Source organism: Pituophis catenifer, unplaced genomic scaffold, assembly GCF_029215685.1.
Source record: "Pituophis catenifer annectens isolate HBS135680 unplaced genomic scaffold, rPitCat1.0.hap2 SCAF_1, whole genome shotgun sequence".
Classification (NCBI taxonomy): Eukaryota; Metazoa; Chordata; class Lepidosauria; order Squamata; family Colubridae; genus Pituophis; species Pituophis catenifer.
Genome location: NW_027256881.1, coordinates 253,580,757 through 253,596,941, shown reverse-complemented (window position 1 = coordinate 253,596,941; position 16,185 = coordinate 253,580,757). Strand labels below are relative to the sequence as shown.

Genomic DNA, 16,185 nt, shown 5'->3' with positions numbered 1-16,185 from the left:
CTTACTCTTTCAGTGAGTTTCCTAAATATTCAGTGCGGATTTTTTAGAGCGTTCAAAATGCGCAGAGGAAAGGCTGAACTGATAAAAATGTGTTTGTAAGAGCCCTTTCTTTGACCAGAAATCTACTTGTAGTAATTCTGGATCCAACTCTTATCATTCTTAATTGTTTTTCTGGCATCTTTACTGTGAGCTTTAACGAGAAGATAATACAATTTCAGGAATAGCTAACATCTTTTAGAGAAAGAAACTGACAGATTTTCTCTATAAACACCTTGTTGATTATGCATGAATACAAAGTGAGAGTAATACATATGAAATATAGAACATTTTTAAAAAATATATTTGTGGTCATTCAAGTAGGGCTCCCTTTGTCTGAATCCACTTCTAAATTGTAATAGTTTCTGTGTGTGAAGGATATGCTGTCTGACTTTTCCCTTCCGTTTATATGCTGCATAGGATAGAAGCTGTACTACTTTCATCCTAGAAGATAGAGCATCAGTATACTCTGCTACAACTCAGATTTGGGCTTTTCAGACCACCAAGCGGCCAACCATACATAAGGTTAATTCTTTGGACTGATTGACAATGTTGGCAAACAGTGCTGAACGGTCTGTTGTGGTAGAGTATTCAGGAATCTGATGGAAGATTCAACAGATCCAATCTTTTTTGCAAAACCAGTTTGGTTTATACCATATTAACCTAATTCTAAAAATATTTTTTCAGAAAGCTATGCCTTTTATAAATACACATGAGGATAGCTTCTTTTAACGCCTCATACCATATACAACTTTTGCCTATTCCCTTGCTACTGGATCCTTTTTGTTATCTAATTATCAATTTTCTTCATCATTTGTAATTTTTATTTGTTAATCAAATATCATTTTGAGATGTTTGATCATTTGTCAGTTCTGGGATCATTTTCTTTGTTATCATTTGTCGTGTACATACATATCATTCTTCTCCCTTGACTTTGAAAATGTGCTCTTAATCATAATTCCATATAATGTGGTATTCATTTGTTTTCAGCTCACACAGTTTTTTGTGCTCTTTTCATGACCCCCGTTCCAGCACTGGGAGTCAGCATACCTGTTGTTCATTGTGTAGGTGTTACATGGAGATGCATGGTTCACAGGGATATTTGCCCTTATAATATAAAATGTATTTTGTATTACTTGCAGTAGTATAAAAGCAATTGTAATTATAGAAACATCAATATTTAAATTAAAAACTTGTCCAACCTTGGACTTTAAGGCAAGATTGTGAAATCTGGGTTGTAGTGTGCCTTAAATAGAAGTATACTAACTTTTCATACTTCATTAAGTCAAAATATGCATGAGCCTTTAGTTCACGCATGTAAACTGGATTAGCAGTAATTAAATTAGAGAATCTCCACTTTTGTGATGTCTACTTTTGTTTGAATCTGGAAATATTGTTATGCATTACATAAATACATACAACATACATGCATGCAATAAATATAGTTTGGAAGTTTGATTAAGATCCTTACTAATTTTGAACTGATACCTATTGTTTTGAAATGTGCATGAAATATGAGATTTCAATTAGCTAGATATTTCTGATATATCTATATGTGTAATTAAGAGGCTCCAAGCCTGAACCAAAGGTTTTTGCATAACTTGATTTCTACATTAGACAGAAGTAAGCTACATAAATGTATCTATGATTCTGCCAGCTTTTCATAGTCCTACTTTAAAGATAAATACATACAATTAAACTTATGATACAGATGGTGTGCCAAAATTTAAATAGATTCTTTTTTTTTATTGAAAAAGTTTTTCAAATACAGATTTTTCCCCCTTTCCCCCCCTCCCTAACCCCCCCTCCCCCTCCCCTCCCCCCATGGCTTCTCCAAGATGAAATCCAAATAGATATCACATTATATAATACTTTACCACCCTTTTACACAAACCCCTATGTGCTAAACATTTCTTTCTAACATTATTATATCCCCCGTATACTATACATTACAACATTCGGCTATAAAACTATATAATAGATTCTAATTTGGCATTTATTCTACTCATAATCTACCCATTTCCTCCACCCCCATACATATATCTCTTAATTCAAATCTTTTAAGTATATTAATATCTAAACATAACATCCGTTTTCCTAAACAAAGCAATCAGTAACCTAACCTATCTCCTTGTACCATATCAATTTTATTTCACCCACTTTCCTGCAGGTCTACCATATATAATATATTTAATATCTTTATTCTTCTGCCCGTATCACTAAAAGATATTTCCATATGTAAATAAAATCCTCAAATGACTTTAAATTTGTATTCCATATAGTATCTTCTGTAATGTCTTTCAACTAGATTGTTAATTCCATCAACCATGTTCGGGTAACATCAAATCCTGCTTCTAACAGTGTATTTAGTATCTTCAATTACCATCTGCCCCCATCATTGATAAATATTTCTGTATATAAAAAAAAACCCCGAGTGACTTTATATTTATATTCCATATGGTATCTTCTGTAATGTCTTTTGTCTAGATTATTAATTCCAACAACCACGTTAGGTAACAACCAGATCATCTGCATGCCCCTATTCCATAGTTCTCTTGCCTTGTAGCTCAACATATGCGTAGTCCATCTTTCATAGAGTCCATAATAGAAAGTTCCAGTCCACTCAATCACAGTCTCTTCCACATCCCAAAGACACCAGCACTGCAGAGATCTGTTATTCTTCTCAAAATAACATAAGTCTGTAATTTGCCTCCGTTATGTTTTCATGTATCTGCCTTCTCTAAGTCCCGCTTATTATATTTAATCGTCTCTTAAATAACTGGCATTAATCTGTTGGCTAAAAAAGAATTGTTTAGTTTAAAATTTTTTAGTTTTGTGGAACCTGCTTCTTCTTTTCTTAACTTGTTGTGGTTTAGATCTCCACCCTGGTTGCCTTTCTAGGACTTGTATATCAGCTGATTGAATTACATGCTGGTCTTTAACTTGATAAGACATCAAATCGAGATCCAAAGCCGCCTCTCTTATATTTATAGGTGATCCAGCTATAGCCTCTAAAGGAGAATCCAAAAGCGGCTCATCCAAAAAGCCCTCTATGACTTGTTGTTTTTCCATTACCTCCATCTCCATCTGCTTAGCCTGAGTTTCAAACTCTTGTTCATTTTGCTTTTCTTTATCCCCCTCCTGTATTCCTGACACTGATAACATACGTGGAGATGTTGGGCCTATTTTAAAAACCTTGTAGTAAAATTCTCCCGCTTTTTCAACAGTGTTTAATTGATATCTTTCTCCTTGATATCTCAATATTATACCAGCTGGAGCATCCCACCTAAATGGGATGTTTTGTTTCTTTAGCTCAGTCACCAAAAATCCAAAGTCCTTTCTATCTTTTAACATCTTGGACGGCAGCTCTTTATATATCCAGATCTTCATTCCATTCATTTCTAGAGTGGAGTTAAAAGACTTTTGCACAATATCATTTCTTATTCCTTTATCAGTAAAATAAATCACCACATCTCTAGGCAATTGTCTTTGCTTTGCCACCCAAGAATTTACTCTGTAGACCTTATAAATCTTACAGAATACCTCTTCAAAACTAACCTTTAAAATCACAGCCAGAACTTCAGCAGACATCTTTCTCAAGTCTTCCCTGTTATTTTCCTGTATTCCCCTCATTCTGATCGCAAATTCCATGGATCTGAATTGCATAATTGTAACTTCATTTTCAATCCTTTGCTTTATATTATCTACATTGTAAGTCTTGTGATCAGCTTCCTTCATTTTAGACTCTACTTCTGAGCTATTTTCTTGAATCATTGTCAAGTCATTTTCAATTCTTTGTATTTTATTATCCAGATTATGAATCTTATAATCAGCTTCCTTCATTTTAGACTCTATTTCTAAATTGATATCTTTATCCATCTTTATAATTACTTCTGAAAAGCTTTTCAAAGCTGTTACAATATAGCGCTTCAGGTTATCATACTTTTGTTGAACCAACTCTTTAATTTCCTGTCTAAATTTTTCAAGATTCTGGTTCATAATCTCATCATGTCTTGCCAACTCCTCCACAACAAATTCCTTTAAGTCTTTAAAACCATTCTTCTGCATCTGCAAGCTCAAAAATTGCTCTTGTGATTTATAAATGGGGGAGCGCCCCCCCCCACAGCTTGGTTGTCTGGCTTTGTCAGTTTTAACGCCATCCTGCCATGCAAACAGACTCTTTTTAAAGAAAAAGTCTTCTCTCCACACAATATCAATATCAAGTCTCTAAGAATGAAGAAGCCTGAAACAGAAATTTTTCTCTTTTCTTCTAGCCAGCACTATTGCTTCAAATACTTTGTAGCATATTAAACCATTCAAATGGAAAGACTTTCGCTTTCAGCTTTCTTCTCAAGCCTCAGCCAGCCGCCATTTTAAACTTTTTTCCCCCCTTTCACTCTTTCTTCATTCTTAAAATCAATCATAGGGTTGTTACAAATACTTGCAATTTAGAGTCCCAAATCCGGATTTCATCCTGCTTATTCAAGCAATCTGTTAGTTTTCGCTGATTAGGTTGGTCACATCGTCTAGCTCTGCAAAGCGCAGAGTTCCCCCGAAGCCCGGAGCAGCGGCGAGCTGGATAGGGAGCCTCATCCTGCATCCTCCCCAAGAGTAAAAAAAAACTCTGGGGACTTTGCAGAGGGCTGTACCTGTTCTCGCCGGCTCTCCTCACATTTCCTTAAAGAAACGGAGTTTTTCGAGCCGCCTCTCAGCTGTAAGGGCGGCTCTTTACGGGCGGCGGGGCTGGCGGTCCCAAAAGACCATCTGGCGACGACGGAAGCCAAACCGGAAGCCTAAATAGATTCTTAAAATCACTATCGAACTGTCATGGAACATGATATTAGGCAACAAAGCACATTTAATGAAAACAAATACATTTTGTATTGACTTTAAGTTACAAATTAAAACAATGCAGTATAATACTAGATACATATCCAACTCCCAGGGGAAAAAAAAATATTGATATCCATATTCATTCTACCTACTTCTCTTTCTCAGTTGACACCAAGAAGCTGAACATGAATATTACCATCATCTAAACTGAGATTATCAGGTCTTTGGGGCAACCTTCTATCCTTGAATAGGTTCAGCCTCGGTTGGTCCCCAAAAGTTTTATAACTGTAAGAATTGGTACCTGAGAATTTAAAAAAATTATCTTCTTTATGGTCCCTGTGTATGAATAATGCATCTGCACAGAATCCTTTGTTGGAATTTTCTAGAAAAGAAGCATATTTTTCAGCAGGAGGTGCTCTATTAAGGACTATGCTTCTAGGCACAGTTAATCCCTTACTTCCAATTTCTTTTCAACTGTTGTAGAAGCATGGCTAGGATTTTTCTCTAATATTGTAAATTCTCATGGGTTCCTTAGGTTCTTCCATCTCATTTTTCTTCTTTTTTTCAAGAAAAAAAACCCCTCTCTTAGAGTAAGAGTTGGGGACTATGCCTTCCTTACTGAGCTTCCAGTTTAAACCCACTCAAATATTTTTCTACCCCGTGTTAACTTATTCAGATTAGTTTGAGCAGACCACGTTTTTTGGATTTAGTATCAGAAAAGAAATTATGAGAATCTTTTCCAACTCTGTTCTGAAGAGTGGGAGTCAGTGGGCTCTTCTGCACAGCACTTTTAAGCTTCTTGCTTAAAGTAAATAAGCAAGCAAGGAAGGAAATCCTGATTTAAGAGATTGCTATCTGGATTCCAGGCCACACTTCAGCTCTGGCCAGATATTATGTCTGAGCAACAGTTGTCTCAGCTCCCAATTCCCCTGTTTCTAGGGGACAAATAGCAGTCATTTCCATTTTTGTGGGTGTTTGAAGCATGTGGGCATGTAATTTTCCACTAAGAATTTTCCACCCATTGACTCTCTTTTGTACTTGAACAGAAAGGTCAAAAGCCAACAATAGCAATTTAGTTAGATGAAAACAGGAAACTGGCAGAACTCTTGTCAATTCACCTAGTTAAACAAAGAAAGATCATCATTTCACTAGTTCACTTGTAAATCTGTGTTTTTTAAAGGCTCTATGTTTCACCTCTGTCTCTTGCCGGTCACATCTACCCAACCCGTCAGAGCGGGGAGGCATGGAATGCGGCGGGTCCCATCCCCTAGGGAGATACACCTGGTGGGATCCAGAAGGGCCTTTTCTGTGGTGGCTCCCTCTCTCTGGAATATAATTCCTCTGGAGATTAGAATGGCCCCCACTCTAACACTCTTCCGGAAGGCACTGAAGACCTGGTTCTGCCAGTGGGCCTGGGGAACCCAGAACAAGATGGAGCTCATTAAATGGTTCATATGATCTGCTATCACCGGGGCGAGGGGCAGGGGGTAATTTTATTTTATTATTTTAATTTATTTGATTCTTTTTTATCAGTTTTATTGTTTTAAATGAAGTTTTATATTCTGTGAGCCGCCTTGAGTCACCATGTGCAAATAGGCAGCAATATAAATTCAATAAATAAATAAAAATAAATAAATAAATTGGTCCCCTCTGATCAACTCTCAACATACAGTGGGTGCACAGGTGAATAAGAACTAGTGAACAATTGCTTTGACACCTGCCTCAAAAGGACAGAGTGGATCAAGTTTTACATGGTCATGTTTATCCTCTTAGATGCAGTCTATCACCACAGTGTGATAGAAAGCAGTGAACAGTGGGAGGAGGCATTCTGGCAACTCTGTACATAACCATTAGGAACACAAATTATACCTTGATCAAATTAAATTATAGCAGAGAAACTTCACAGATGAGTTTGTGCCCAATCGGGAAATCCCACTTTTGAAATGTAGCAAGAAAGGATGATTATCCAACATTGTAAGAATGTAATTCAGTTCCTAGTCTTAATGGCTAGCTCTGTTATATTACAAGATCGGGAACTAAAATATACCTTTTGTTGCATTAATTTTTTTAAAAATGTGGGAAATTGCAGAAAAATAAATACAATAAGTTTTAGAAAACCATGCAATAAAGGATAAATATATGTTCAAATTGTCCACTATTTCTTAGCTATATTAACACCATTTTTCCAACAAGATCAAATTATTCCTATAAAAATATTCAGATACAAATACTAAATGTGGGTGATTTAAAAGTTTCTCCTTATCATATGTGTGTTCACTGAACAAAAAAGCATCAGGACAAAAAAGTACAGAGCTGAAAAACAAACCAAGAATAAAATAAAAAGAGAAAAGAAATAGAGGTATTTTCATTTGTGGATGTGTAATACATTTTCCGAAGTTTCTTTTCTTCTTTCTTCTATTTTTGTTTTTCTTCTTGGTGTTTTTTTTATTCTTAACTGTATTTTTATCTTGCTATTTTGTTGCCTTGTTCTATATAAAAAAACAAGGAAATATATAAACTTTTTTCATATGGCCACATATCTGAGACATTTGCCTTATGGTTGTTCATCTCCTGCTTCCATAAAGATTGGACAGATGCTTTGGATTGATATAAAATTTCTTTCTGTGAATGGATGTTCTACCTTTTCTCTTTTGTTATTAGGAACTGGCTAGGAAATTTTTGTTTCCATGATTATTATTAAGTGCTTGAAGTTTTTAGTATAATGGCAGAAATAGGCAGAAGAATAATTCACCCATTTGTAAATTAAGTATTTTCTCCACATGTTGAACACTTTTTCTTATGTGATTATTTTGTGTCCCATTACCTTATATTTTAGCTATCTATAATGATTAGGGCATCCATTTCCAAGTTTCTGTTCCTGTCTTGATAGAACTTTCTGGGTGGAACTTTAACAATGTTCCATATAACTTTGTGGATTAGCTGTTATAAAACTATATTACAGTGTGTTCTCTGTATTATGTTACAGGAAACCCAAAAATCTAGTAAAGGCTTTGAGATTAGTTCAGGACTCTGAACAACCCGAGGCATATTATATAAGGACTTTGGACCAAAATAAAATTTTGAGAGAAATAAAATGTAATTGTGGGTATATAAAAAGATAATGTAAACTAAAATTGTAATGATGTCCCTGTCCTAGGACAGACATAATATCATTGACAAATTTCCAATAAGCAGCTTTTCCCCCTCAAATAATACACAGAGAATTGTTGCGTTTGTGTTACAAAGAATAATAATCCATACTCTGTCATATGAAATGTGAATTTACAGTATGTATTATAAAATGACCCCATCATATAGTGTTTAAAAGATTGAGAATGAGAATGAGTGATTGAGAAAATCATTTTTTAATAAATTTTCATTTTCATTTTTTTTCATTTATTCGAATTTCTATACCGCCCTTCTCCTTTCGGACTCAGGGCGGTGAACAGCCAGATAAAAAACATCTATAGAAACATCACAGTTAAAATAAAGTTAAAATAATTTATAAATTTGGCCCATAATTTAAAACTTGTCAATTAAAATAAATATTAAAATTTTAAAACTAACCCTAAAATCAGGACAGACCGGCTAGCTGAAAAAAATGAGTTTTTAGGGCCCGACGAAAAATCCGGAGGTCGGAGATCACTCGTATCTCTGGGGGTAGATTGTTCCATAGGGTAGGTGCCACCACAGAGAAGGCTCTCCTCCTGGAGGTCGTCAGCCGGCATTGTCTGGCCGACGGCACCCTGAGGAGGCCCTCTCTGTGGGAGCGAACCGGCCAGTGGGAGGCTATTGGTGGCAGAAGGCGGTCCCGTAAGTACCCTGGCCCTAAGCCATGGAGCGCTTTAAAGGTGATCACCAACACCTTGAAGCGCACCCGGAAGTCCACCGGAAGCCAATGCAGCTCGCGCAGGAGAGGAGTCACATGGGAGCGCCCCGTCGCTCCCATAATCCCCCGCGCAGCTGCATTCTGCACCAGTTGGAGCCTCCGGGTGCACCCCAAGGGGAGCCCCATGTAGAGAGCGTTACAATAGTCCAGACGAGAAGTGACGAGTGCTTGAGTGACCGTGCGTAGGGAGTCCCGGTCCAGAAAGGGGCGCAACTGGCGTATCAGGCGAACCTGACAAAAAGCCCCCCTGGCCACGGCTGTCATATGCCCTTCTAAGGACAGCCGCGCATCCAGGAGGACACCCAAGTTGCGGGCCCTCTCTGTGGGGGCCAATGATTCGCCCCCAATAACCAGCGATGGCGTCAGCTGGCTATACCGGGACGCCGGCAGCCACAGCCACTCGGTCTTGGAAGGGTTGAGTCGAAGCCTGTTTCTCCCCATCCAGACCCGCACGGCCTCCAGGCACTGGGACATCACTTCCAAGGCATCATTGGGATGGTCTGGGGTGGAAATGTACAGCTGAGTGTCATCAGCGTACTGATGGAACTCCACCCCAAAACCACGGATGATCTCACCCAGCGGCTTCACATAAATGTTGAACAGGAGGGGCGAGAGGACCGACCCTTGCGGCACCCCACAAACAAGGCGCCTTGGGGTCGACCGCTGCCCCCCTGTCAACACAGATTGCGACCGGTCGGAGAGATAGGAGGAGAACCACCGCAAAACAGTGCCCCCCACTCCCAGTCCCTCCAGCCGGCGCAACATGATACCATGGTCGATGGTATCAAAAGCCGCTGAGAGGTCTAATAGGACCAGGATAGAGGAATAACCCCTATCCCGGGCCCTCCAGAGATCATCCACCAACGCGACCAATGCCGTTTCCGTGCTGTACCCAGGTCTGAAGCCGGACTGGAGCGGATCCAGATAGACAGCTTCATCCAGGTACTGGGGGAGCTGTCGCGCCACCACACTCTCAACAACCTTCGCAATAAAGCGAAGGTTGGAGACTGGACGATAGTTAGCCAAAATAGCCGGATCCAGGGATGGCTTCTTGAGGAGAGGCCGCACCACCGCCTCTTTCAAGGCGGCCGGCAGGACACCCTCGCTCAAAGAAGCGTTAATAATCCCCTGGAGCCAGCCTCGTGTAACCTCCCGGGAAGCCAGCACCAACCAGGAGGGACACGGGTCCAATAAACATGTGGTTGCGTTCAGTCGTCCCAAGATCCTGTCCACGTCCTCGGGAGCCACAGGATCGAACTCCTCCCAGATAACACTCTCAAGGCCTGCCTCAGTCATCTCGTCTGAACTAACCCAGTCGGCGGCCAAGTCTTCCCGAATCTGAGTTATTTTATCATCCAGATACTGTACAAAATCCTCAGCTCGGCCCTGCAAGGGGTCCTCCCGCGCTCCCAGATGGAGGAGGGAGCGGGTCACCCTAAACAGGGTGGCTGGGCGGTTATCTGATGACGCGATAAGAGCAGCAAAATAGCTAGATTTCGCCGCTTTTATCGCCACTAGGTAGGTCTTAATATGAGACCTTACCAGTGTCAAGTCAGACTCGGAACGACTGGCCCTCCAACTGCTCTCTAGGCGTCTTTTCCGGCGCTTCATCTCCCTCAGCTCCTCGGAAAACCAAGGAGCTAAGTGAGTTCGGTGCCGGGTCAGAGGCCGCAAAGGCACGACCCGGTCCAAAGCCCCGGCAGCCGCCCTATCCCAGGCGGCCACCAGGTCATCAGCCGAGTCATGAGCTAGAGTCTCAGGAAATGGCCCAAGCTCCATCTGGAACCTATCAGGGTCCATCAGGCGCCTGGGGCGGAACCACCTGGTCGGTTCCGCCTCCCTGCGATGGGGTACGGCGGTCAGAAAGTCAAGTCGAAGGAGCGAGTGGTCAGACCATGACAAGGGTTCGATATCTACATCCCCTATATCAAGGCCACTCAACCACTGACCAGAGATAAAAACTAAGTCCAGAGTGTGTCCCCCCATATGAGTAGGGCCGTGAATTACTTGGGTCAGGTCCATGGCCGTCATGGAAGCCATGAACTCCCGAGCTACCTCAGATGTTTCACCGATGGATGGCAGGTTGAAATCCCCCATGACCACAAGTCTGGGGGTATCAGCCGCCACCTCGGCTATAACATTGAGGAGCTCGGGCAGGGTCGTTGCCACGTGGCAGGGAGCCAGGTACGTGATCAACAGACCCATCTGCGCCCCACGACCCCACTTCACAAAAAGGGACTCACATCCGGCTATCTGAGGTACAGTGGTCTCCCTCGGATCAAGACCTTCTTTTAGAATGACCGCCACCCCCCCCGCCCCTGCCCTGAGCTCTCGGCTGATGAAATGCACGGAAGCCTGATGGGCACATCTCCACGAGGGGAACTCCCCCCTCATGGCCCAACCAGGTCTCCGTGATACCTGCCAGGTCCGCTCCCCCCTCCTGAATAAGATCACAAATGAGGGGGGCTTTATTTACCACGGACCTGGCATTACATAACATCAGCCGGAGACTCGGGCGCTGAGACTCTAAGCAGCCTGGGGAACGGGAGGAGCTAAGGGGGCCGGGGCACGCAATCGCTCGAAGATAGCGAGCACGTGCCCCCACCACATGATATGGCCCCCTGCTCCCGCCATACCTGCCCCTCCCACTCAGCGTGTTAATAGAGAAGCCCTCAGTAGAGGGCATTCTAACAGTCCCCTTTCCCCCAGAGTCCGCACCCCCTACGGCACCATTAATAGCAACCGGACTGGTCTGCAACCCCCGTGGGTTTTCCCCCAAACCCACATAACCTCCCCCACCCTCAGAACCCCTTAAAAGTCTATTTAAAAAAGTCTTTAAAAAACCCCTCAATCCCCTTTTTGCAACATGCCACCTCTCGGGGTCCCAAGATCCGTCATTAAGGTGGGCCCTCGATAACATAGAGGGCCAGGCCTGCGAGAGGGGGGAATCTCGCAGCGCAAGAAGCTTTGCCCTAGAATACATTTTAACACTAGAATGATAATACAAGTTTGGCTTAGACATGGCCTAGGGGTTTATAATGATGGTTTCAGATGTCCAGGAAGCAAGACTAAGTTAATTGAATTAGTCTTGCTCTTTACATTAATTTCCTTTTACCAAAAGAAAAAAGATAATAAAAGCTGATAATACATTTTGATGCAATTATTTGTTTTAAAATGAAGAATAACTTTCTGTATAAAATACATTATGTGTATGTGTACATATATCTGTAGGCTTATAATATGCAGTATTTATAGTCTTGGTACTGAGTTATCGTTTTTATGTTTATACATTTATAAACCACTAAAAATTTAATCACTTTGTTAGAGAATATAGACAACTCCCCAAAATACCAGAACAAGTACCCCAATCTTAGTCAGTTGATTATGTGCCATCAAGGTGGTGTCCATTCTGACCACATAGGTAAACCATCTCCAGGATGATGTGTCCTCATCTTAGTTCCCAAACATGCACCCATCATGCAACTAAGTCAATTCATCTTCCTGGCCATCCTCTTCTCTTTCCTTTCACCTTTCCCAGCATTATGGACTTGTCAAAGGAATTGGGGTTTTGCATCTCAGTCTATAGAATTACCCAAATTGATCTTGAATATGAACATGGGAATTTTCATAATAGTCTGAAAATCTTTTGAAGTTTATTCCAGAATATGCACACTTGACTTAGAATATTTTTTTCCCTCTATAACTGAACTTTATTATCTCGGTTGAATAGAGTGGGTACTTTTTATGTGATCTTTTTTATAATAAAGCACAAGATATACAATGTGTCATGCTCTGTATTAGTACTTTATTTTGCATTTGACAACAAATCTTTCTTTTTAATCTAAGGGGAAATCTGCTTTGTGGTCACACTTGTTACATTACCAAGAAAACAGACAGCGAAAACCTACATCTGGAAGCTTCAGTACCTCAGGTGCAGTTGTCTTCCATAAAAATTATGTTGCCATTTTGTACAAGAAAAAATAAATTATATTTCTTAATTCTAATAAAAACAGAGGTACATAGAAGATATAATTATATATTTATTTACTGAAAGCTTAACTCTGATGTAAATTCTATTCTCAGAGTAATATTAATTATTCTAGAACAGTGGTTCTAAAACATTTTAGTTTCAAGACTTCTTTATATTCTTAAATATTACAGAAGATACCAAAGAGCTTTGGTTGAGTGGGTTACATCTACTCATATTTACTGAAATTAAAACATCTTTAAAATATTTGTTTACTTTGTGAACACTGTAAGGAGATGCACAGGAGTCTCTGGACTATACTTTGAGAACTGTTCTGGAATATAAATATTCTGTTAGGTATCACCTAAAATTATTATTTTAAAATAAATAGCCCTTTCTGAGAAAAGCACCATCATTGTGTTTGATGTAATATGTTTTAGTCTATATTTTCACTGCACTGTACCTGTTATAAATTCATTTTAGGACTTTAAAAGTCAAATTTATTGGGATGAGTTCAATTATTGGACTAGTTGTGCAACATAGAGTTTTAAATCTTAATAAAAAACCTGGAGTTACTAAAGATGTGTTTTGAGTCAAAGGGCAGATACTGCCTCTCCAGTTCCCTTAAACTATTGCTTGTTTAATTTGTCCATAAGAATATAATGGTAACTAGTGAAAAGAATATTGTAGTAGCACTTGGTTCAACCCAAGAGCTAGTTTCTTATGTATAAAATATAGCTTATTTTGAGTCAAGAAAAGTATATGTTCTGTATTTCTGCACTTCACACTATTCTGGAATTGTGAATAAGAGTATCTAGTTCAAAATACAGAAAAACTGATGTGTTTGAATTGCAGTGCCTTTGGTTAATCAGATTTGATTAGCTCATTGTACACATTTGAAATCATGCCATAGTATGCACTGGAACTGTACTTCAAAGCCTGCAAACAATTTCAGCTTGCCTCATCACTTATATTGTGTCCTCTGCCCCCATTCTTCCAAACTATTGATCTACGGCTATGCAGATCCAATTAAACCTAATTTAATTGTTCTAAAAGCAAAGTCTATACAGTATTCATTTTCAAAGAATAGTTTTGAAGATTTTTTTAGGTGATATATTTCAGATTTACTAACTTCCACTCTCAATAATTTTTACCATGTTTTCTTGCATCTACCAGCTCTCAGTAGAAGAAACTCAAGGTGGAATAGATTTTTCAGAGAATATGTCAAATAAGGAAACACAAATCTCTGTTGATCAAGCTATAGAACTTTTAGAAAAAAAATATTCCTTAATATGAGCATTACAACTAATGTAAAATGTGACTATCAACTGATGAGATAATGAAGACTACTGAGGGCTCATATAAGAGCCTATATAGTAGTCTTCAAATCTTACTCAAAATCAAAGCATTTGCATTTTTAAACTTTTAATCAAATGTTTGTAACCTTTATTTTAGGAATTCTTCTAGATGCTGAAAGACGGAAGTCAGATGCCAATCCAGGAATGTCTCCTTTAAGAGTATCCCTCATCCAGGACATGAGGTTGGATTTTTGAAATCCTAAAGATCTGATAAAAGTTTAAATCATATTTTTAGGACAGCTAAGTTTACAATATTTCATTTAATTATTTAATTTCACTCTTATTATTTTGATTATATTTTATCATTTTGTATTTAGGCAAGAACCAGAATCTTAAGCCAGTTTATTGAAAAGTATGTACCAGGTATATTCAGTGGAATATAATGTTTAGTAAGTCAGGTAGATTGGAATCTAAACTTCAGCTAATTTTGAAAAATGATCTCACTACAGTTTCGTTAAAATTTCTGTCTTATTTAAGATCACTATCTCAGGATCTGTTTGTTGTTAGCTTCCTATTGGAGACAACAGCTACTTTAAATAAAATATTTGTTGAATCGTTGTTGAAAAATGCAAACTTTCAAAAGACAATATCATAATATAGTTTGCTTTTAATGTAATATACTCTAAGGAATATTTAAAATTTCAGTATAGTTTAAGAAGATATATTATTAAATATTTTAAGCTTTTGTTAACATTATCAGGCTAAGACTCACAAATGGAACTATTTGCTTTAATCTGCTGGATCCCATTGACAATACATGAAGATAATAATATGTCTATAGTCAACCTTAGAGTGACAATGAAATGTAGATTTTGATTTTGTATACCTTTAAGAGACTCAAGAATAAAATAATTACCAGACTAAACACATATTATGGCTTTATTGGCTGGGTTTGGTGGGGCAGATGAATTCAAAGATCTACTAACACATAATACAAAGCTGGGCTAACCAAGCAAGACAGCTTGTTAGCAGCATCTACTCTCAGGCCATGTTGGAGTATAGGAATACACAAGGACATGTTTTTACTGGATCAGTGTTACATCCCAGTTCTAAGCTTTAAAGAAGGAACTCTTTTTTCTAACTTCCAGGCATTCTAGCCATGTCAGTGTGAACTTTCAGATAGAAACTACATAATTTCTAAGTACATATTTATACACTTTCTAAAACTTTAATAACATACTTTATTTTCAATACTAAAAACTTGTCTTATCATGTAGAATTCACAATTCTAACTCACAGAATATTCTACAAAAAAATTGAATTCCATTTTTAGTATAATTAGCTAAATCTGAATTTTTAAGAAACAATTCAAAAATTGTCTCAGGTGGGGACACCACTACCCAAATTTCCCTGGACTATGAAGTTCAGGGGATTGGAAGTTAGACAAACATCTTCCAGAAAATGCATGTCACGGGTGAATATGGGAAATCTACATGTCACTTAAGTAAAAAAAAAAATCATTTTTTCCCTGAGCTGTATATATTTTACTTGGTATGTATTTTTTGTTCTATGCATCTTTTATATTCCTTTTATGCTTATACATTTCCTATTTCATCTTTATGCTAGAAGAGAAACTATTTTTTCTTTATTGATACTATATTATTAATGAATCTATTTCTCTTCCTCAGTAAATTATTATTTGGCAATAATAACAGTATAATCTATTTTGCTTTTCTTTCAGGCATATTCAGAATATAAGTGAGATCAAAACGGATGTTGGTAAAGCTAGAGCTTGGGTTCGACTCTCCATGGAAAAGAAATTACTTTCCAGACATCTGAAACACCTTCTTTCTGATTATGAACTCACAAAGTACGTTGAAACAATCATTTGCTTAATGGACATGAATCGATTCATATTTCCTTTTATATTCACTTCTCATGCCTCATAACAAAACTAATAGATACTTAAGGTATATGGTATGAATTTCATAATTATTTTAAAAGATAATTTTCAAATTAAGATATGAGCTCAAAAATTTAATCCAAGAATTCTATGCCAGTATGAATTGGCATGAGGGAAAAAAAGAAATCTAAATATACCATATTTTTCCTTCCCAAAAACTAAGATGCGTCTTATACTTCGGAGTGTCTTATAGTCCGAA

The 16,185-nt window shown here is 38.5% G+C and overlaps 1 protein-coding gene across 3 annotated transcripts in view; it reads left to right on the top strand.

Annotated features, from left to right (window-relative positions):
• DENND5A (DENN domain containing 5A) overlaps positions 1-16,185 on the top strand; it is a 77,650-nt gene that overhangs the window by 46,074 nt on the left and 15,391 nt on the right. For 2 of the 3 annotated variants that reach the window (XM_070933907.1, XM_070933916.1), the window contains exons 13-15: positions 12,605-12,689; positions 14,181-14,265; positions 15,765-15,893. In XM_070933907.1, the coding sequence (XP_070790008.1) occupies positions 12,605-12,689; positions 14,181-14,265; positions 15,765-15,893 (299 nt within the window). Of the gene's footprint in view, positions 1-456; positions 562-12,604; positions 12,690-14,180; positions 14,266-15,764; positions 15,894-16,185 lie in introns of all 3 variants that reach the window. The other variant, XM_070933900.1, reaches the window with a different exon arrangement.